General features: G+C 45.3%; 1 protein-coding gene across 2 annotated transcripts in view; it reads left to right on the forward strand.

The window, feature by feature from the left end:
* The window catches only part of MEGF11 (multiple EGF like domains 11), a 316,522-nt gene that overhangs the window by 17,374 nt on the left and 274,774 nt on the right, over positions 1 to 24,374 (forward strand). For both annotated transcript variants that reach the window (XM_055002716.1, XM_055002717.1), the window contains exon 3: positions 22,561 to 22,653. In XM_055002716.1, coding sequence (XP_054858691.1) covers positions 22,561 to 22,653 — 93 coding nt within the window. The remainder of the gene's footprint in view (positions 1 to 22,560; positions 22,654 to 24,374) is intronic.

Here is a 24,374-nt window from a genome sequence, read left to right on the forward strand (position 1 = left end):
AATGAATTATTTGAGTTTTAAAATTCCCAAGGGGCGTCTCAATCAATGAAGCCATATGGCCTGATTGTTAAACATCTGGACTGTTGAAGTAACAATTCTGAAAGCTTCCCGCCATCTGGATGAATTGAATTTTCTCACAGATTGGGGAATAGGCGGCTACAATGCAGAGTCACAACGGTGGGATGTACTTCTGATTAAAAAGGAAAAAATGTGTGTGGGAGAGGGGCGAGCTTCGGTGATCAGTGAAAGAGCTGCTTGCGTGTGCGGGCAAGGCCCCCTCAGCTCTTCTGAATTCCTTGCGCCTTGCTTCCTCCCCCAGTTCGCCTCCCACAATCATGATAGGAGATATTTCAAAAACTTAAAGGCTTTTGCTGAGCTTCATCTTCTGCAGGCTGGCATTTTAGCACCTTTCCACAATATATTTTCGTGTGTTATAAGGTCTTTTAAGGGAAAGGATTTGCCTTCTGGAGAAGCGTCCGGTAAAGGTTTGGCCGCTCTGCTCCTGCTGTTTGGCTGCTGTTTGAAGCCGTCAGTGCTCCGTAATGCTTTAATTAAAAGAAGCAATACATTTTATCTGGCATTTCCACGAAGGGGGAGACCCTTGCTGTTGGTTAGAGATGGCCGTGGAAGGTCCAGCAATTGAAAGCCACTGGATGTTAGAAGGTATGGGTGAGAGTTACGGGCTTCCAGAAAGCCAACAATAATTAAACAACAATAACAACATTTGATTTATAGACTACCCTTCAGGAGAACTTAATGCCCACTCAGAGCGGTTTACAAAGTGTGTTGTTATTCTCATAACAATCACCTTGTGAGGTAGGTGGGGCTGAGAGAGCTCTGGAAGAGTTGTGACTGACCCAAGGTCACTCAGCTGGAGGAGCGGGGAATCAAACCTGGCTCTCCAGATTAGATTCCTGCCGCTCTTAACCACTATGCCAAACTGGTAATGAATGCCTGTTGAAATGAAAACATCTTAGTTCTGGAAGGCCAGCTAGCCTGGAGAACTTCTCTTCGGAGAGAATTCCAAAATTCAGTCTGCCACAGTGCTATCCATCAATAACTTCATTGCAGAGCAGGGGAAACAGTAGGAAAGCCTTGGTGTGTGTGTGTGTGCATTGGGGGGACTCCGATAAGGAAGAAGTCCTTTAGCTTTGCCAACATATGTGAAATACTGTCTTTGTCTCACCCTGTGATTAAACTGCAGGACACATCATAAAGTAGTTGATGTTTCCAGGCAGTCTTCAAGGGAAGCCCCACGTAGACCAGTAGACCAGCCAAGATGTGCCTTTTAGGGGCCAAGTCATTGTTTAGTAGGTATGGCCATGGCTGTTAGCGTTGATCATGATGCCCCTCGGGGGGAGTCCGGGGGTCAAGGCTGGGGTCAGCACAGCCCCTTCCCCAGACATTTGATCTTTCAAGAGAAGGTTGGCCACAGCAATGGTACAGAGGCACTAAGTTCAAGATGACTTGGATTAATCTCCCCCCTGCAAGATGGAGAGGTTAACCCAGGTCATCTAGGACTCTCTACCATTCATTGCACAAGATGGGGGCAGGCTTTGTTTTCTTCACTTACATCCAGTTCATTGTCGCCGTGTCCTCCTCAACATCTTCCACCACTTCACCTGAAAGGGAGGGATGAACCTATGAGTCATCAGCATACTGATCTATTCATCTACTTCATTTATACACTTTGCCCCAAGGCACCCTTTCCCCACCAGTAACCTGGTACAGATTGTAAAAACACCTGGGAGAAGTAGGGACCTCGTGGGAGTCATTTGGACAAATCCCCAGGGACAGAGCAGCTGGGCAGGGGTGGCAACCACACAGTGCCTCCACTCCCCCCACCCCAGTGCCCCAGAAGGTACTCCTCGATGCTTACAGGAGCTGAGAAGCCACAGAGTCTCCACACTTTTGGTTAGACGGCATCCACAGGCACATGGAATTTCCAGTTAATCAAGCTTGTACACGGGAAGCAAGAGGGCAGCAGTATCCACTCGGAGATCTACAGCTTGCTCCACCACCACCTACTGGGCCCTGCTGTCTGTTGCTGGTAACTTGAGTCCTGCTGCTCCTCTAGCCCACTGGCAGTGCCAAGTACACAGTGTGTGAGTGACTTGAGTGGGTCCCCATGTCCTGGACATAATAATAGCTGCACACTTATATGCCTCTCTTCTAGACAGATCAGAGCACACTCAGAGCAGAGATGAAAGTCAGTGTCGTTATTATCCCCACAATTCAGCTGGGAAGGTGAGAGGAGTGGCTTACCCAAGGACACCTGCAGAGCTCATGGCAGTAGTGGGAGTCGAACCAGCAGAGTGCTGACCCACAACCCAACCATTTAACCAGTATGCTATAGTAGAATGCTGTGTAAAAGTGGAAGCCCAACATACACCATATGCCCACTGAATGCAAGGTGTCCTTGACTGGAAGCCACTGGCAGCTTGCCCAAAGCAACCTACTGAGCTCATGGCAGTAGTGGGATTCGAACCAGCAAAGTGCTGATTCACAGCCCAACCACTTAACCACTATGCTACGGCAGCTCTACATGCAGGTTAACCCTGTATAATCATCTCCCCTCCGCTAGTAAGACTTCCCAAAGTTGGGCCAAAAGTCAGGCTGTGAAGTATTTTTAGATGACCATTTTCATCCAGGAATCTCGCTGATTTCCTTTCCCCCGTCCACTGAATCGCTTTGCCCATTAAAGGCAACAGATTGGCTGGTGGTAGTTGTTGTCGTTGTCATCGTCGTCGTCATTGTTATTTACATTTCTACCTCGCCCTTCCCGCATGCGGGCTCAGGGCGAGGTACAGCAGTTATAAAAATATAATACAAATATTAAAACAATTCATAAAACAACAGTTCATCATAAAATCAACAACAGATAATAACTGTCCCAAGATGGGGTCCATTCCAGATTCCTGCCCATCAGCATACAGGGGGAGGGAAGCAGACAGATAATGTACTGCAACCCATACGTGGGTCAGCAAACGAATGGGCACTACATAGCCCCGTGCTGTACCCATATGTCGGGCAGCCGGCTGGTGGATACTGTATAACCCCACACTTAGTGGGAAGCTAGTTCAGGTCTTGGGAGCAGCCAGTCTATCCCCCCCCCCGCCCCTCATGCTCACACTCACGTTCTGCAGTTGCTTTCTAGGATACTCTGGCATCTTTAATCCAGCTGCCTGTGTTTTGGCCAGCATTTCTCAGGACCTTGTGCACATCCTCAGGTGATGTAGGCTGGAACTCGTCCAAACATGTCTGGTGGATGAAGATGTTTTTGGCAAATTATACCTATCTGCGACCATTTCTTAGGGACAAAGGTTTGACTGTGTTTTCTATGTGAGAAAAATGCGCCTGTAGATGTAGACCTTTGTAAAAATGTGCAGCACTTGCTTGTAGTGAACTAAATCGGAGAGGGCCGTCAAAATGTTCCAAAGATAGTTTGTGCTACCTCGTTGTAATTAAAGGACACAGCCTTGTGTGGTATAACAGGAAGTTTTTAAGATTGAGAAAACGAGTTTACACATCATCAAACCTTTTCAACGAAACTGAACTGCGGAGTGGCCAAAAAACCCAAGATGGGAGCCTCGAGAAATGCCGATATGGCTTTGTGCTGTTCCTCGTAAAAGCTTTTTCAGACAGTGGCAGCTTTTGTATGTGTGTATTAGATCACTCATGGAGGAGAAATATGCCGGTAGCAGCCGTGATCTGTTTTGAAATCACATTTATTTTTAAAGAACATTAATCACGAGGACTTGTTTTGTTAAGTTTATTATTTTATTTGGAAAATTTCTATGCTATCTGTCCAGGGAACCTGGAGAAACAATGGCTGCACGAGTAGGCAGAAAGGAAGAAAAAAACAGGTGCAAGGTAAAAGAATTTATTAAGGTTTTAAAGATCCCAATATATTTCGCTTTAAGCTTCATCAGGTGATCATCTGTACAGTGTTTCAAGTATCACCTTGAGCAACAACAAAAAGAAAATAGATATGAATTGCTCAAGGTGATACTTGAAACACTGTACAGAAGATCCCCTGTCAAAGCTTAAAGCGAAACGCGTAGGGTTCATAAAAACCTCAATAAATTCTTTCACCTTGCACCTGGTTTTTTCTTCCTTTCTGTCCAGGGAACCTGCCCTGTTAAAGGCACGATGAGGACAAAATAAATTTTCTCAGCCTTGAAATCACCTGATTACAAAATGCATTTTGCATCATTTAATTATCATGAAGTGATGGAAGCTGTTTGTAGAGCACTTTGGTGGCCATCTTGAATTCCCGCGCCCCAGCCAAGGGGGCAAGTACTCACATTTTTGCAAGAGTTATGCCAAGCCTTTTCTTTTGACATGCTTGGTCCCCTTGTTTGATCCCAAAATGCAATGTCTAAGGATGTGATTCTATTATTCACTTCTCTGGCACATCTCAGAGCCTCAGAGGCTAATCCTGACCTGAAATCGGTCTCGACTGGCTGTGGAAGTCCAAGGGCATTTGTAGAATGACGGTGGTGAGAATGAATAGCAGGCGTGGCTATAGTATGTCCTGAGCCTAATTCAAGGACTTGGTGGTAACCCCCTGACTCTAAATGATCCACAACCAGGATATCTTGGGGAGGAGCATCTCCAGCTTCCATTCTTTTCCTTCTCAGGAGGAATTATACGCTTCATTGGTAGTCTGCCACTATGGCAAAGAGAGTTAACTCTGCTGCAATCAATAAGGTTGCAAAGCAGAAAGAATGCAGAGTGAAACAAAACGTATGCTGAAAATTAACACGCGCCCCAGGTCAATGCCGCCCTCCTCTCTCTCTCTCAATGGATTTAGTTCTCCTTTTTGGAAGCGTGCTTGTCCTTAATGTAAAATAAAATAAAATAATGAGAGAGAAAACACAATAGCTTCCCGAATCAAGATGACCTTTGAAAAGGACTTTTGTGTGTGCGGTCAAAATTGGAGATAGCATCTTTCCCACTTTCTTCTTTTGTGTTTCCTTCCAGCGGTGCCCCTCTTTACCTGTCCTCTTGTTCTCCCCCCTCCCCCTGCAACACTCAATAGCCCTGAGCATTAGGGAGGCTAAAAAGATGAATAAATCTCCAAAAAAGAGATGTTCCTGTTGATTCAGAGGAGCAGCTGCTTCTGGCCCTTTTCTTCTCTGCCCCCACCAGCTGTCATACAACTTTCAAACCAGAAATGAAAATGAATCAATATCGCAACTGGGTGGAAGTGCCTTTGAAGAATTCGGCTAAATGAAGGCGACGACTGCAGCGCTGGCTCATTGGTCACAACCTAATTAAACTCCCAGATGTTAATTGAGTCTTTCGGAGCTTGGCTAGCTTTAAAGGTTGCAGAGAATTGAGCTTGTGATTAAACATTCCAAGTGTAAACCTGGACAGTTTCGCAACTATAATTGCTTATTAAGCAGGGTTGTCTTCAAGGGGTTTCTAGTTTGTTTCTAGAACCCTTTCAAAGCTTTGTTAGTGACCTGTAAAACCCCAAGTTTTCAGTCCTTAAATAGAGTGGTGGTACTGCTGCTGCAGCCTGTGGCTCATCTTGGAGCAGGATATGACCCACTTCTGGGTCCTGATTCCCAAATGCCTAAGCTATCGGGGTCCAGAATTCCTTCGGGCTCTTTCTTCATAGAGCCAGTGTGAAGTAGCAGATAGAGTGTCAGACAAGGATCCGGGAGACCTAGGTTTGAATTCCCTACTCTGCCTTCGAAACTTGCTGGGTGACCTTGGGCCAGTCATGCACTCTCAGCCTTACTTACCTCACAGGTTTGCTGTGAGGATAACACAGAGCAGGGGAGAGCAATGTCATTGTCGCGGGCTGGGCCAGCCCACGCCGGGTGGTTCAAGTCCAAGCACCAACACAAAGTCCAAGGGGAGTTCAAGGGTCGAAAGCCAAGTCCAAACTGTGGTCAGAGCATGAACTAAATGCCAGCAGTGAGTCCAGAGTCCAAGAGCCAGGTCAGGTACAGTCCAAAGTTAGTTGCCAATAGTGTCAGATCCAAAGGCAGGCACAAGTAAGGTGCACGGCACACAGAGTGGTTGCAGGTAGTTTGACACTTTGCTTCCACGCCTGGTAGTTTCCTCAGTTCAGCTTTTATAGCCAGGCATGGGTTACAGACAGCTGCTGGGGCTCCATCCTACTGCTACTCGTCATCGCTCTCCAGCAGCTGGCATCGGTTCAGGAGGCGAGCACTGCGCCGTCTCTCCTGCAGCTCCAGCCTCAGCCTTTGTCTGCGGCGTTCTTTAGGCATAGGCGAACCTGGGGGGTGGGTGGAAGCCCCTGGCTGGGCTTCCCCTGTGGAAGTCCCCGACTGAGCTTCCCCTGTGGTGCTGGGGCTGGAGAGTGCTGGTGGCTCTGCCTCAGCTGCTGGATGTAAGCTCCGATTAGCCAGCAGCTGCGGCTCCTGGTTACCAGCCTCTGCTGAGTCAGGGCCGGCTACATGGAGCTCCCCTTCTCCTGAGGAGTCCTGGCTGGCTACACGAAGCCCCTCTCCTCCCAAGGAGTCCTCGTTCTCACTGAGCCCAGACTGGGCCATGACACCCATCTCCTTTGGGTCTCCATTAGGAAGACAGGTGGGGTATAAATGACATCAAATAAATAAATGAAATATGTAGTGTGCTTAAATCCTCAGATTAACAGCGCAATCCTAAAGAGGGGTACTCTAGGCTACACCCATTGAAATCAATGGGATTAGACTGGAGTAACTCTCTTTAGGATTGCACTGTTAGTTTCTGGATGCCAAGGGCTGTTTTCATAAAAAACATCTGACTGGACCGTACACTGCACTGTCCAGTTTGCTCAAACCCTTCCACCCATTTTGCCTTGCTGCTGCTTCTGCTTGGAACTCATTGCCGGAATAAGGGTGGTGTGCCTCCTCTGTCTCCCTTTAAGCTCAGGTCAACACCCACTTTCCCATAAATCTATTTACTTAACCCTGATTCTGCCAAGTCTATGACTCAGTATGACCTTAGGCAGATTTGGAGAGGGAGGGCAGGAAGGGATGAGCCCGTGCTTGGCTCTTGTGGCCGTTCTTTATGTGCCCAGGGTAATGCCGATCACCACTTTGGGATAAGGAAGGAATTTTCCTCCAGGCCAGATTGGCCAGGGATCCTGGAAGTCCTTTTTTTTTTTTTGGATCTTCCTCTGGGCATTGAGTGGGGGTGGAGTGGAAAGTAGCTACAAACTTCCTACATTGTCCAGACTTCCGGTTTGGGATCCATGGAGGTCTAACGCAGCTCTAAGTGCTGAGCTGACCGGGCTGCCGTTTTAATGGCCGGCGGGGCAAAAAGAGGGTAGTATTGTTATGGATTGTGTCCAGTGACTCTTTTCTATTAAGTCGTGCTCTGATGGAATCATTGGACCCAATTTAGTGGAAGGTAGTCATTGAATTTCACCTATTATGAAGAATTCATCAATTACAACAATACATTCTTTTTTTCTAACAGATACAGGCCATTTTCACACTGCTTACCGGCCACGGAACATCGTGCCGAAATCGCACCCGGAAGACCCTGTCGTTCTGGGAGCTCGGCGCGATGTTCTGTGGCCGGCAAGCAGTGTGAAAATGGCTAAAGTTGCCTTGGTTTGTTACCCTAATGCTCACCTTTTCACTTTAAAAAATGGTGATCGTCGTGTTGCATTTAGCCTGTTATAGCAAAATGAAACAAAAGTCCAGCAGCACCTTAAAAACTAGTGTTCATTTAAACAGGCACTTCTGTGAGTCCACAGCTCACTTCCTCTGCTATGCGGAGGGAACTTCAGCGGGCAACTCTACTTCTGCTTATGCCTGGAGGTGCTTATTCTCTTTTTAATTCCTATGTTCTATTACGCCTTGATGTATTGCTTGAATGGATTTTCAGCTCCGCCCCCCCCCCCCCCCGCAAGATGCAGATAGCCCAACAGGGACCCACAGCTTCCTTGCCAACTTTGCTTGCACCCCTAAGTGAGCCCAGCTATAGATCTCTTATTTATCCCAGCATCTATCATTGTTCATCTTCAACGAGGCCGCCTTGAATTGCTGATCACATCACTTCTGCTTTGCTGTCTGCTGACTGAACAGAGATGGACCAGCCATGCAGCTAAAGGTGCTATGCAGCTAACACTGGAGATGTGTGAACATCCTCAGTTTAGTAATTGGGCAATGTTTATTCCTTTTTTCCCCCTTTTCTTTATCCCTTTCCTCTCTTTTAACCTTAGCCCTGTCCTTCCTTTCCATTTTCTTCTTCTTTGTTCTTAAGTATATTAACCAGAAGAGCAAAATCATATCTAAATATGCTTGATATGGCCACTTCCAATGTTCTGTAGTCGTTTTTTTGGCTAGGATTCAGAGAAATGTGCAAAGATTACCTGTGCACAATGCACAGCCCTGCGGGGCTCGTGTTTCTCAAGTTGCGATTCCTCTCCACTCTAGGGCCCCAGCGAAAGCTACTTGTGAAACTCTGGGGAATTTCAAAATCAGATAGCAAAGGATTGAATTGTTCAAATGTAGTAGTAGTAGTAGCAGTAATTTATTGTATTGACCATAGGTCATAACAATATAATACAACATAATGCAGAACACAGCCACACAGGGTCAGATCCAGATTAAAACATATTCAAAACACAATTGTACTACTATTCCCTACATTTCAATCTAATCTTTCTTGCCGCTAATGCATACAAAGCAACTCTATTAGAAACATAAAGGTCCTCATCAGCTAACAAAAATATTACTTTTTCCATATCTGAAACCCCTTTCCACAAGGACAAAATATTAGACATAAATTTGTTTCTGGGGTCTGAAAGAAGAGGGCATCTCAGGACATAATGAATCAAATTGTCTACTTCTCCCATACCACACAAACAAAGTCATAGAGAAGCAGGAATTCTTAAGAAGCGGCCCGTACATACTACGAAGGCATAGCTTGAAATCTTAAACTGGTAAAGGCCATCCTTAATTTTATTATTGTTAAGGTCCTAAGTTACGGTGACCTAGTATGACCTTATTATTATTTTTTTTTTAAAGGGCCACTTTAGATTGAACAATTGCATATCTATCTATATTCCCGTCCATTTTAAAGACCCTGCCCCTCAGCTCATGACCTGATCTATTAGTTCTGATCAAGTCATTTGGTATTACAGACTTGGACTGCACAAATCCCAAATATTCTTATAGGTTTTAACATGATTCAAAAGAGAACTGAAACTTTGGCCTCCCACTGAATACTGAGGGCACTCTAGATTTTTCTTCCAATAAGATAGAACTCTAAAATTTGCCCTAGCTTTCCGAGATGGAATACCAAGCTCAGCCCTCATGAATGCAACCGGAGAACCCTTTGACGACACGAGGATCCGTGTCATAAAGTAATTTTTAATTGTTTCCAGTTGATCCAGAATCTTCTCTTCCCAGCCCCATATTTCAATCCCGTAAAACAAACTGGGGATCACCGTACTCCCAAGCAGCTTGATAATAGAATCAACCATATCACCTCCCTTGGAAAAGAAAAATTTCACTATCTCCCCCACTGTCTTTATAGAAGAAGACTTTAACAATGTTAAATGAGGCGACTGTGAAAGAGTTTCTGAAAATTGTTATTCCTAAACAGGGCTCATTTAGAGGGGGAATGTGCAGAAACGCAGTTCCGGCAGTTCCCCAAAGAGGTCACATGGCAGGTGGCCCCGCCCACCTGACTCTCGGCCATTTTGGGCCTGTTTCAGCCTGGATCGGGGCCAGAATGGCCCGGATCGGGCCTCTGATGGGTGGTGGATCACTCTCCCACTCTGCAGTGGCCCGATTCTGACCATTTTGGGCCCCTTTTTGGCCATTTTCAGCCCCTTTTGCCATTTTGTGCCCAATTTCGACCCTGAATGGCCAGGATTGGGTCCAAAACAGCCAGGATAGGTGATGTCAGGGTGTGTGGCATATGCAGATCAGTTATGCTAATGACACACTTCCGGTGATGGCAAGGGGCATGGCATATGCTAATGAGATGCTAATGAGTTCCTCCAGCTCTTTTTCTACAAAATGACCCCTGTTCCTAAGTATTTATATGCACTACACTGTTCAATCTGTACACCTAAAATTCTCCAAATTGACTTCCTAGGATACTTCCTAAAAACCATTACCTTGGACTTGTCAGTGACAATAAAACCATGTCATCTACATATAACATTATTGGTACCTTAGTTGGACCCATTAGCAGGGGCATAAATTCCATGCCTTCACAACTATAAACTATGTCATTAATATACAGATTAAGGAGTGTAGGAGCCAAGATGCAACCTTGCTTTACCCCCTTCTGAACTGGTATATCATTGGTTAACACACCTTCCTAGATTGCAAAAGGGCCAGGGAGGGGATCTGGGGGTCGGTGGATGGTTCTGCGCAAAGTCAAATATCAAATAATTTATTACAGTCATTTGACTAGCATAACATAAAAACAGGCAATTAACTTGCCATTAATTGATAAAATCTGCCACCAGATTTTGTTAAAAACTAAAGAAAAATATTTGCATAAGGATGAATTAAAAACAAATAGATGTAACACAATAGCAAGAAAACATTTAAAAATGTGTTCTAATCAAATCTCCAAAATCTCCCAGGACACTTACATGCCTTTGTTTGAATCCCAGCCGTTGTTTGAAAGCAAACAAAAGTATTTCTACCGTGGCAGGGAAACTCTCTGCTGGGTTTGCATACACACTTGTAGGAAAAGAACTGTCTTTCCACTTTCTTCAGTGCAGTTTGACTCAGAGAGGAGGGAGACAGCCAGCCCTAGGCTTCAGGTTCATATTTTGCTCTTTCACGTGCAGCTTTGAGGACGGTAACACCTGGTGAGCCTGCAGTCTTGTCTCTGAAATGTTCAGCAAGCAGTCCATCCACCTCCAGTTTTCTCCAATTGCTTCTCTAGAGCATGGACATCCAGGGCTTTTTTTCTGGGAAAAGAGGTGGTGGAACTCAGTGGTGGAACTCAGGACCGCACAATGATGTCACTTGGGGTCAGCTGGAGCAAGGGAGGAGTTTTTTTAAAGTTTAAATTGCCCTCTGCGAAAATGGTCACATGGCTGGTGGCCCTGCCGCTGGAGCGGCGCAGAGGGCAATCTAAACTCCCCTCTGTCTGGAGATCAGGGGGCGGGGCCACCAGCCATGTGACTACTTTCAAGAGGTGCCGGAACTCCATTCCACCGCGTTCCCTCTGAAAAAAAGCCCTGTGGACATCCAATGCAACCTACCTGACCCCAGGCACAGCCCCCCCCCCCCGAGACTTTTAGCCATATGTTTTTGAATTGTTCAAGGTTGGTTCCACTACATCTGCACCGGGGCTCTGTGAAGAATTACTGGCAAAAGGAAAATAGAGATTCATGCACTTAACTTACAGGTGCAGGTGAGCCTGCTGGTGTAGGGAGGGCGGAATATAATTCTAATAAATTAAATTTAAAAAAATAGAGTCAAGTCCAATACTTGTATGCCAAGCATTGCCCCGCCCCCGGTGCCTCTGAGGTTCAGTGATGACATTGCCACCTTGGCCTTATTGAGTGGGTAAGAGTGGATGCATAGTACAGATCATGTGGCCCACTACAGATTTAAAAAAAACTTGGTGCCCCTGCCGTAGAGGATACTGATGTAATTTGTATCCCTTGGTTCTGTCCAAGGCATGGTTCTGACTTGTGGCAGTCAACCTAATTGGAGGATTCACTAGGATTCTGACTGCCTATGGAATTAAATGTTTTTCCACCCTTTGCAAAATATACTGCCGTAAGGGTAACGGGAGAAAGGTTGCAGCTGGCCATTTCCCTGATATTCGTTTTCGCTATGCAGGGATTTATACTGCCATAAGGACAACGGGAGAAAAGTTTCATCTGGCCATTTGCCTGATACTAGTTTTCTCTGTGCAGGGATTTGTCAGTGCTATATGGGGAGGGAGGGAGAGACAGAGAAAAACATTCAACCAGGCCAGCTCTTATCCTCGTTCTGATGTGTTACAGCTCAGGCACAAACTTAACCACTTGACCACCATAAAAGTGGGTGGCGGGTGTGGAAGCAGTACCCTAATCTTGGTTTTCAGTGAATTGCTTTCTGTTCTATTCAATATTCTATTAGAACGTTCTTAAAATGGTCACATATAGTTATTATATGATCAAATTCTGGTGCTTTTTTCACTGTCACTTTAAAGCATTTCAGTATCTGTTCTGCTTCCCATGTTTGCAAGAGTTCCGCATGTGCAAGGCTGATTCCGCGCACATTGGATAATGCACTTCCAATCCTCTTTAGAGATCATTTGGAACTGAATTTTTCGTGTGTGAAACAAAAAATCCACTTCCAAACGATTGCTAAAGTGCATTATCTAATGTGTGCAGAATCAGCCCAAGGCAGTCATGGGACACAGAACCGATTTTTGTCTGTGGTTTCCCCATTCTCCCCACCCCCTCCAGACATACCACAATTTTATTTTGAAGCCACTGCCGAGTTGCAGCTGATGCGATTAATGTCAGTGTGAACTCTATACTCCCCTTCTGATTGTCTTCTCCCCCCTCTCCTTTTCTCTGGGAGCTGATTGGTCTGTCCGCCTGTAACCACTCTCACTCTCCTCAGCTCTCTGAACTCCTTTACTGCCATTTTTACCAGTAAAGCGAGGTAAGGGTCATCATAAGCCTGCTTCTCCGTTCACTTCCTTCCTCCCAGGTATGCACGCGTTCTCTTATTTATTTTTTTTCAAAGCCAGGAACAAGTCCCAACATTGCTGCTTATTCTCTGCTGGCTTTAAAAGCCAGGAAACAGCTGCTTTCCCCTCCCTCTCGGCATCTTCTAATGCCAAAGAGGGAAAAAGAATAAGCCTTTCGCACTGCCCTTTGCAAAACAAAGTGGCAGGGAAGCTGCCAGGAGGGAACGAAGCAGCAGCATTTTAATCCTTTTCTGGCTTGGTTTAAAAATAATAAATGAGAGTGGAGCAAGCACAAAAGTACATGTTTCCCCCCAGCACTCCACCAATTGCCTCTCCAGCGGGTGGGGGAAAGCCCAATCTGCAAATACAGGGGGGGATGGGTTCCAATATTGCAACATTACAACACATGCAAATTTTCTTTTTAAAATGACTTCAACTCCAGCCCCCACACAATGCAGCACAAACAGACACATCTCAACTCACCAGCAGACCCCAAATCGCCTCGGGGTCGGGCAGTGCAGAATGATGGGACCCCAAGCTGTTTCAGCATCAATCGGCGCACATGCCCAGCATCGCTGGCTTAGAGTGTGCCGTGTGGAACGGGCCTCTGTGAGGTTTGGGAAAGGATGTTTGTTCTTGTTATTTCTCTTTTTGACATTTGTTTATATTTTATTGGCTGACTGGTTTACTTATCAAGCTTATATTTTAAACAACTGAGGGAAAGGATGAAACGTGGTGAAGGAAGTGGGAGGATGAAGATAGGCTTAACTAGTGTGAGAACAGGCAGAATAGCCTTTCTTTATTACATTGTTTTAAAAAATTACTTTTATTTTTACCCAAACATTCTCCCCAATGGGACCCAAAGCTGCTTACGTCATTCTCCTCTCCTCTGTTTTATCCTCACAGCAACCCTGTCAGGTAGATTAGGCTGATCGTGTGTGACTGTCACAAGGTCAGCAAGCTTTATGGCAGAACAGGGATTTGAATCTGGGTCTCTTAGATCCCAGTCTGTCACTCTAACTGCTACACCACACTGGGAAGTAATGCCAGGAGGGGGTGTATAACATGCCCCAACTTAATATTTGTTTCTCTGGCTTTGTTCTTGCAATATGTGTCAAAGAGGTTGAGGGGGCACTTACCAAATTAAGCTCTTTTACTTCCCCAGTCTTGAGAAGGAGCCCTGTGGGACCAGCCCCTGTGCTTTCGGTGGAGGGGAAGCAGGAAAGTCTCTCTGTATATATTTCAAGTTACCTTTCTTTTTTTGCACTGGCTCATTTCTCCTGCAGATTGGAGAAGCAGGACCTGCTGCTTCTAAACAATGCTGGGCGTAGCTAGTGGAAAGGGTTGGTGTTGCCAAATCTCGAGAGTTGGCAGCACGGGCGGCCTCCTGCGAAGCGTTCCTTTTTTATGATGTGTGCCAGAATGGCTCATTTGCTAATAGCCTGCTTTCCTTTGGCACGATCCCACTTTGTTTCACTTATCACCATTTAAATCAAGCAGACTCTGGACTGCTAAACAGCCTCCGTGTTGTTCCCGTGGTGCGTTACATTCATGAGAGCATGTTGGCACTTCCTTGTGAACCAAACCGGGAGTGCAAGTTTTTTAAAAAATAGCTTCCTCCCTGCTTGCAAACAGAGGCAGCCCACTCCAGGTGAAGGGTTCCGTATGGACTCCCGCTATACTTGGTTAGCAGGCTTCTTTACCCATCTGGCACATTGCTCTTTGTGGTCTCGGAATATAGGCTGCCATATGTTAAGGAGGTCTGTCTTTTATGCACTGCTTTTATTTCTCCGTTGTTCTGGGAGAACGATAACCTATGAGATGAACATTGTCTCGAAGCACTGGACAGCCTCTGTGATCTTGTTCTCAAGTGCAAATTGTTCTGCTACAGAGACTCTCGAGGTGAAGACAGGCAGAAAGCTGGTCTTAAAGATAGATGTGCAGCTCTGGAGGATAGTTTGCACTAACGTGCTGATGCTGAGCATGTGACAAGAGACAGCTTTATTGACTGATAGAACACCGCTGGTGTGCTATAAGAGCAATGAACTCTGTGCATTTATTTGTTTAAAATATTTATGCTAATTTTTTTTGCTTTTAACTGCTTTGGCGGGGGCGGGGGCATCACAGTTTTTTAAAAATAAACTCAACAACAATTCATACCAAAGTACAACAAATTGGAAATAAATGAAAGTAAAAACCTGCGATTGAGAACAGAGGTTCATAACAGCAAGAAGTGAAACAGCTCAAGCATTTGTGGGAGTGGGTATACTAGAATGAACAGGGGAAGGATCAGCTTGGGAACGAAATATGGTGGTTGTAGGAGGGAACTGGGGGGAAAGAAATAGTAGACTAGAATCGGGGAGAGCCAGGTTCAGATCTCGACTCCGCTATGGAAACTTACTTTGTAACCTTGGGCTAGGCACACACACACTCAGCCTGACCTACCTCACAGGGCTGTTGTGAAGATAAAATGGAGGGGAGCAGAATTATGTAAGCCGCTTGGAGCCTTAATTGGGGAGAAAAATGGGGTATAAATGAAGGGAAAAAGTAAATGAGCGGGTGAGTGGAGCATATTAGGAAGATTTAATGAAGCATATGAAGCAGTGCCTTGGCCAGGAAAGAGGAAGTCCATTCCACGTCTAAGAACAAACAAAGAGGCATGGTAAAGGGCCCTGATCTCCAGCCAGTCCTGATAAGCACTTCTGGTATGGAGTCAGAAGTGGTTGACATTCAAATTGTCAATGCTGGGTGCATAGGACTTGCACTATAGAGATGTGAGGGTAGAGCGATGCCCACTGGAGTCCACAGTGACGGCTTCTGCATTCTGTGCTGGCATCTAAGGCTGCCTGTTGCTCTGATACTTTTCTTGGATCTATGCTGGGAGGAGGCGATACGGGGACTTGACAGGAACTTGACTTGGGAAGAAACCATGAGCAGGGATTTAAGGAAGGATGCGGGAAACATTTGTGATTGTTCCTTTCATGCAAGCTAGCTGAATGGCTGGAAGTTGCTAGTTTTCATTCTCAGTAGCTGCAACAGATACCTAGTGCTTGCTGGTATCTATCAGTGGAGCATGTGTGAGTCTCTCTCCCTATCCCACAAACTCACATATCACAGCAATCATACTTGGAAGTTTTTTTCTTCCCCCAATTGGCACAGTTCAGGAACAATTGTTTAATATGCAAAAATCAAGGAGTTGTGATCCGCAGCTGCACATGCATCAGATACCAATGTGAACTGTTCCAGATGGGGCAGTCATGATAGTTTGTAACAGCGAAATAAAAACAGGAATCCTGCGGCACTGCAGAGTAGGGGTGTGCAGGGACAGGTTGCTTCGGATTTCCCGCTTCGGGTTTACCAAAGTGGGAAAAAATCTGGAAATACCTTAATTCCGAAGTGGCAAGCTGGGGGTGGGGGTAGGATGATGTTTAAAGGGCCCCGCCGCTGCTTGCAAGCAGCGGCAGGGCCCTTTAAACTCAGCCCCGAAGCTTTCCAAAGCATTCCGAATGCTTCAGAAAGCTTTGATTAGGGATTTCCAATTCGGATATCCCTAATCTTAACGGATCGGGTCCGATTCGGGTAATTTACCCGAATTGGAAACCCGGTATTGAGGGTCTGTACTTCGGTAAACTGAAAGGTGGAGGCCATTGGCTTGTGAAGTCAGTATCTGCTTAGAGTTGCCAGCCTCCAGGAAATCTGTTGGAATTACAGCTGATCTCCAGACTACAGAGAACAGTTTCCCTGGAGAAAATGTCTGCTTTGGAGGGTAGACTCTAAGGCTTTATACTCTTCTGAGGTCCCTTCCCTTCCCAAGCCCTGCCCTCTCCAGGCTTCGCACCCAATGATTCTATGAAAATGTTTCAGTCAGTTTGTGTGGCACAGAAGGAGGAAGATGAAGAGTTACGAGGCGGCACTGTTGCCAATTGCTCTGCCAAAGAGCAGGCCAGCTTTATGGTCTCTTGGCAGTCAGGTAGCAAAGGAAGGCTGAACTTCCGAAAGGAAATGATTGGAAATGATTTTCATAGAAATGAAGATGTTGGTGGATGGTCTGGGGAGGAGGGGAGGGGGTGAATGGAGAACAGGTTCCTCCTGGGTCACATGCATTGCTGAGTTAGCAAGTGTCTTAACTTCATTAACCTGTGGGAGATGCACATAATTCACCGCTAAGTGTGCTAATGGCGGTTTTGAACTGGGTGGCTGGTAGGTTGGAAATTGTCTGATGGCAGATATTAAATGCTGGGAATAATACAGAGGGATATTATAGTAATAACATTATTGATTTAGAGGGCCAGATTGATCCCAGCTGGCTTTTGCTTCTGCTTTTAGCTGGAATGGCATGAAAAGGTCATTTTCTTTGCTCCCCCCCCCAAAGCAGTGGTTTGAATCCCTGCTATAGTGGCATGCTTATTTACGTCAGAAAATTGCAACTAGTTTGTATATCTTGTATGATCTTTTACAATGGAGGTGTGGCTGAACACATGAGGAGCCAGACAGGCTTATCTTTAAAATGTCTATGTTGTCTTTTCTCCTGCCATGTGTTTTGTTGTGGCAATCCGGTATTGAGGGTCTGTACTTCAGTAAACTGAAAGGTGAAGGCCATTGGTTTGTGAAGTCAGTATCTGCTTAGAGTTGCCAGCCTCCAGGAAATCTGTTGGAATTACAGCTGATCTCCAGACTACAGATAACAGTTTCCCTGGAGAAAATACTCTTCTGAGGTCCCTTCCCTTCCCAAGCTCTGCCCTCTCCAGGCTTCGCACCCAAATCTCCCAGAATTTCCCTATCTAGAGTCGGCAACCCTACATCTTGTAGAGCAGTGAGTTGTGGTTAGTTGTGATGGCTACATGGCAGGTACACGGCTGATTAGTGCTATATGTTTCCAAGGCTTAGTTCTGGCATCCTTTCTCAGTCCCTCTGCATGATATATGGGAATAATAATACTTACCTACTTTACAGGGCTGTTGTAAGAATGACTGAGAAATTTGTAAAGAAAGCATTAGGAACTCTGTAAAGTATTCTGTTGGTGCAATATTACTTTGCGGCTGCTTTTCTATAAGATTCAGGTTCTTAGGCTTCCCTATAGGAATACTGTTCTTTAGGCAACTCTTTTGATTATCTTAGTGTTGGAGTTAAAACACCAGCATTAAGGAGAGAATGGGAAAGTAGGTTATGGGGAGGGATTAAATCTGTCAGTACATTTCACAGGGGGCTGGCGATACAAGCTGCAATTGATCCAATGACAGTGGTTATTAAAGAGAGGAAGCCAATGAATAATGGTTGAAACTTTGATAAGTAAACCCAATAAATATCAGGAGAATCTCCCTTGTGTTGACCCTTTCTCTCCGCCCACCCCGTTTCTTAATTTCATGCTAAAGAACAGTTACCCATGTGACCTTGAATGTGGCCCAATATCTCATGCTAAACGCATCTGCTACCAAGCTGGCATTTTTGGCAGGACTTTGATGTAGGTCATTTTATTACCAAGCTGAATCCAACTCCATACTGATCTCTACTCCTGCCAAGAATGCTAATAATAAACTAATCAATGAGGTGCTGGATTGTTCTGGAGAAATGGCTGGGGGGGGCGGGCAAGGACTGCAGATGTGAAAAAAAACTAGTGGTGTTCCTGCAGCTGGCCAGCCAAGACTCTTATCCTGGGAGATGTTACATTACCTTAATTCGCTCGCACACGAGAATTGTCTTTACTCCAGGGGCCTTTGGCAGTGTGTGGAAGAGGGCAGTGCCCGAGAGCATGGGCTCATCTTAATTTTTGCTTGACCTTTTGGTGTGAGTAATTTTTATACTTCCATTAACGGGTGAGATCGTTTGCAAAAGTACATTCGGAAGAGTGCCATGGGGAGTACTGTATCCTATTATGTGGAATGTTAATAGAATGAAAAATTAATTAAATGCTAAAGATTACAACAGGACGAGTTCTCTCTCGCCCTTTCTCATTTCGTGGGACAGATCTAGAAATCTGTATAAACTCCATTTCCGAGGAGGACACTTAAACTGGTTTCCTGTATTGGCAGGCAGAATAGATTTGATTTATTACATCCAAAGCCTATTGTGTTGGAGCGCAATAATTTTTTTTTTAAATGTCATTGTTAAATGAGCAAAGCATTTTACAATTTTGGCTCATTTACTTTCTGAACAGTTTGAAATAAGCCTGTAGCAGGTCCATTTTACAGAGGGTGGGACTGAGGCTGAAACCTTGTGCTTTGCCTGTGCTCTGCACATAAAATCATGAAAGCAACCAGAGCTTTTTTTCAGCTGGAACGCGGTGGAACCGAGTTCCGGAACCTCTTGAAAATGGCCACATGGCTGGTGGCCCCGCCCCCTGATCTCCTGACAGAGGGGAGTTTACGCCCCTCTGTCTGGAGATCAAGGGGGCGGGGCCACCAGCCATATGACCATTTTCTCCAAGGACAACCCACTGAGTTCCACCACCTCTTTTCCCAGAAAAAAAGCCCTGAAAGCTACATTTTGAATTCTGATTCATCTCTCTACTAGACATGGGCACGAACCAAAAAAATTTATCGAACCAGCGGATCGTGGTTCGGTGCGAACCACAATCCCGAATTCCCGAACAGCAACGACCATCTCCCATCCCCGAACTGAACCCAGATCGTGGATCGTAGAAAACGCAGCGGGGCGCGCCGCTGTTCCCAGCCCATGGCTATTTATAAGCATGGGTCCCATTCAGCAACACAGGAGGTCTGAGTGCCCATGGCTACAGAACACCCCCTTCCCCCTCCCTCCCCTGGGTGTCTTCTCCCAACTTGTGATTGCTTTGCAGCTCCGTGGTTGGAAGGAAGCCCTGCTGATCAAGGAAAGCTGGGCTTCCATTTGGGTTTCCAGGGCGACAGAAGGAGGGCAGACAGAGCTCAGGCATTCCCCTGGCTCCGTTGCCAGGGGAATAGATTACTGGCGCCTGAGTGTCTGGATTCCCGAACCTAGCCCGAACGCCACGATCCAGGCCTCTCCTGACCACTGGATCGTTGGCCGTGGATGATCATGATCCGCCAGGTCACGATCTCGTGATCGCCATTTTCGTGGGTTTTTGATGCTCGTAATGCAGTTCGTGCCCATCTCTATTCTCTACTTGTTGAAGGCTACCTCTGTCTACAGAAAAGTGCTTCCCTTTCACTTGTCAAGATTTGAACTTTTGTGAGACCTTTTGGGAGGATTATACAGAGAATCAGAGGCTCCCAGCATTCTGAAACGGCAGTGAAGAAATGCAAAGTTGCACTGAGGCATCAGGGCTGCTGGCTGCAGTTTGATGCTGAGCTGCAAAATGTTGCAGTTCACATTGCTGCATTGTTCTGGATAACTCTGGTTCTATCTGATTCAGATATAACAACAACATACTACTCTTCTAGACAGAATAGTGGTGAACAGAGTCAGTGTTATTATTATTCCCACAACACAGCAGGGGAGCTGGGGCTAAGAGGAGTGGCTTTACCAAGGCCACCTGCTGAGCTTATGGCCTTAATGGGATTCGAACCAGCAGAATGCTGACTTGCAACTCAGCCACTTAACCACTGCCTTTCTCACTGAGACTCATGGAGGATTACACAGTGTGAGATTAGTACAGTCAATATCAAGAACATTTCCATAAACAATGCCATAAGGTAAATAAATTCAAGTTCACAAAGAGATAGCATTAGCAGGAATCCAATACAACATAGTGGTGAAGTCTATGGTTCCTAATCCTAACTCATTATCAGATCATCTAAAATCCGCCCCCCCCCACAATACAGCCCTCCTATCTGAGTAAAAAGCCTTTTTGAATCATTTGGTTTTACATCAGTTTGGTGTAGTGATTAAGCGCACAGGACTGTAATCTGGAGAACCGGGTTTGATTCCCCATTCCTCCACTTGAAGCCAGCTGCGTGATCTTGGGTCAGTCACAGCTTTTTGGAGCTCTCTCAGCCCCACCCACCTCATAGGGTGTTTTGTTGTGGGGATAATAATGACATACTTCGTAAACCGCTCTGAGTGGGTGTTAAGTCATCCTGAAGGGCGGTATATAAACCAAATGTTCATGTTGCAAGGAGTCCCAACAAGAAACTCGCAAACATCAACTTCTCACATTCTTGGCTAACTACTTACTTATAACTTAAAAGACCATGCAAAGTTATTTATATTTGAAACATTTTCTTAAAGTAAATAAAAATTGTTAGTTCATTCTAGCTACTTTTTGTCTTATCAAAGTTTATGTAAAGTTAGTGGTTACAGATTACAAGTTTCTCATACATATGAATATCTTTTGGCCCTCAAATAGTAAACCTATACCTGAATCATGTTTTTACATCTGTGAAGTTGGACATTCCAGTCATTCTCAGATGCTCTCTTTACCTGGACGTTGAGAGGGAAACTACACGAGACAGCTGGGAGTGTGTTGGGTCCCACAAGGTTCCCTGGGTACTGTAGTCTTACAAAGAACAGTCACATGATAAATTTCTCCACTGGGGAGTCTCTCTCTCTTGTAAAAAGCCTTGGCTTGGGTTTTCCTCTGGGAGCTTGGGGGCAGGGGAGGAATTTGCGATGCGATTCTCCACTGGGGCGTTGGAAGAGTGTTGGGGGGGGGAATTTCTCTCTCTCTCTCTCTCTCTCTCTCTCTCTCTTGCAAAAAGCCACCCTGGATTTACTGCCTTCTGTTATGTCCCCCCCGCTACAAGATCCCAGAGGAAAACCTGAGCCATGGCCTTTTTGCAAGAGAGAATGAGAGAATCCATCCCATCACTCTTCCCCTGACAGAGAAATGCATTGAGTGGCTGTTCTTTGTAAGACTACACTACCCAGGTAACTTTGTGGGACTTGACATGTGAAGAACACGTGTCTGGTGTCTCGTGTAGTTTGGCTCATAATATCTATTGGTATGTGTTAGATAGCTCCTCTAATCTATACAAGGCCACATGACTGTACTACGCCTTTGTTTCATGCCCTTGTCCAAGATTGTTCTGTTCTGGGCCTCCTGGTTCTCTTTGTGGCATGTCTAGCAGTTGGCCCCACCCCCTTGATTTCCAGACTGAGGGGAGTTTAGATTGTGTACTATTACTTTGTGTAAATACATCTTCTATGGTCTTCTTGGTCAAATCCAAGTGCTAACCCTGCTTAGTTTCTGCGATCCTATGGGATTGGGTTGTACCATGCTGCCTTCCATAAGATAACAGCTAGAGAACCTAATCTGAGTGGGAGAGCTCTCCAAGGTCTGCAAAGTTTTACATCCCTCTGTTGTCTGGATCAAACTCATTGGAACCCAACATCTGTTACCAAGTATTTGTTGACTCATGTGGGGTGATGCTATGTCCAGTTGAGCCCAGTTCAAGCCCTGTTCAATCTCCGATGGGGTGCAGCCCAGCCAAGAGAGCACTGCATTGGAGCAACCACTCCTAGAAGCTCAGAAGGTGCTGGAGGTGTTATGGAATCATTTTTATTTTTCATTTTTTAGAGTCATTTTGTCCAGATATTTAGTTTTTTAAAAAATAACATGGTGCATTATAAAAACTTTAGGCGTGCAGATGTATCCCAGAATCTACATAATAATATAACATGTACAACTAGCATGCCTATCCTTGCTGTGTAAATTTACAGTTACTATTCTTGGGATTGCACTGTTAATGTTGTAATGCAATATTTATTCATATGTATGAATATTTATTCATCTATTTACTTCTTTTACATCTTGCCCTTTTCACTAGCGGGGACCTAAAGCACTTTCCATTATCCCCTCCATTTTATCCTCACAACAGCCCTGTGAGGTAGTTTAGGCTGAGAGAACGTGAATGGCCCAGTGTCACCCAACAAGCTGCCATGGCAGAGTGGAATTCAAGCTCTGCTCTGCTAGAGCCTTGTCTGACATCCTAACCATTATACAACACTGCCTCTCAATATGTATATATGTGTTTCTTTTTCCAGCTCTTTGTACTGAAGAATGTGTTCATGGAAGGTGTGTTTCTCCTGATACTTGTCACTGTGAGCCAGGATGGGGAGGTCCAGATTGTTCCAGTGGTGAGTACACAAAAAAAAAGCCCTAAAGTATTTATGTTCTGCACTTATGAAATGAACTGGTTATCTGGTATACAACTCAAGAAGAGCCATCAACCTGGAACTTTTTCTGCATGCTGGCCTTGAATGGGAACTTGTGCAGAAAGAAATGGTATTTTACAGGGCTTTTTTTCTGGGAAAAGAGGTGGTGGAACTCAAGACCGCACAATGACGTCACTTTGGGTCAGCTGGAAAAAGGGGGGAGTTTTTTAAAGTTTAAATCGCCCTTGGCGAAAATGGTCACATGGCCGGTGGGCCCCCACCCCCCGATCTCCAGACAGAGGGGAGATTAGATTGCACTCCGTGCTAGGCATGGAGGGCAATCTAAACTCCCCTCTGTCTGGAGATCGGGGAGCGGGGACACCGTCCACATGACCATTTTCAAGAGGTGCCGGAACTCCGTTCCACCAGGTTCCGGCTGAAAAAAAGCCCTGGTATTTTACAAGAAATGGTATTTTATTGGAAATCTGTAGTGTAATACGCCACAGAGCTACTTTGAGATACGAATCACTCTAACAAGGCAGCGAGTTTGTTTACGTCTCCTTTATGCCTAGGCGCTTTCCTGCCCAGTCAGCTTTTTAGCATCATAAACGGACTTAAATTGTTTTGTTCGCTGTCCCGTCATTTCCTCATGAAAGTCAGCTTTTGCCGCAGGCATATTGTATTTGCTCGTTACTTGCTATATTCTGTTTTGGGGGTCGTTCCCCCAAATAGGAACCTGTGGCTGTAGTTTTTTGAAACGGAATAATACGCTCATGAAAGAGCTGTAGATGCCAACGGGTCAACCTCTTTGAAACCTTTTCTGTTAAGCAGCATCAGATCTCTTTTCTCCCTTCCCCAATCCCCGCATTTTGTGAATTTTCCTTCCATTGAGTGTACAAAATTGCCTTATTTACAGTCAAACCAGACCAGCATTAACTCCGAGGATGAGCTGACTCCAGTCTTTTGCAGGCCTTCAATATGTTAAATTTATACAGCAACTATACAACTTACTCAGGATCTCATAACGGTGAACGGATAACTAATTCCAGAAGGGTTAGTCTGTGTTTCTCGGTTGCAGCTGATGTAACAAATTGTGGCCCATTAAAAACACAATTTTTTTGCGGCTGAAGCTTTCCAAAGTCAGAGCACACTTTGTCAGACATGTTGTTTAACCTCCATTCAGAGATCTTGAGGATAAGAAGTACCTCATTGGATCAGATTAAAATTCACCTGCTTCAGCGTTCTCTGCAAGAATCCTAGCGAGTGGCAGAGCCTGTCGGAAACTGTCTCACGGTTCACCAGTGGACTATGCTCTACCTTTTGTCCTGTCCTAGGCCGTCGTCACACGGGCATCTCTTCCGTTAAATTTACAGCATATAGCGTCCTACCTGTTATCGGCACAGTAATGTTTCTTTGGGTCACCTAACGGCTCTTCGCGCTACCAGCTGTCCACACTGAAGCACTCTGTTCTGTTCTCTCTAACCGCGCAGAAGCAGCTCCTCCCCCCTTTTTAAAATTAATCTGGCGTTTAATTCCGCTATAATGGAATAACAGCATATAAACATTCCGTTAGAGCAAAACATTACGACCCTTTTGTCTTTCCAACTTTGAAATTATATAAATAGCCCTTTGCCTGCAGAAAACTCCCTGTCTGACGTGATCCCCATCGCTGAAGACTCTGCCATGGCGATTGAGTCATTTTT

Source organism: Eublepharis macularius, chromosome 18 (genome assembly GCF_028583425.1).
Source record: "Eublepharis macularius isolate TG4126 chromosome 18, MPM_Emac_v1.0, whole genome shotgun sequence".
Classification (NCBI taxonomy): Eukaryota; Metazoa; Chordata; class Lepidosauria; order Squamata; family Eublepharidae; genus Eublepharis; species Eublepharis macularius.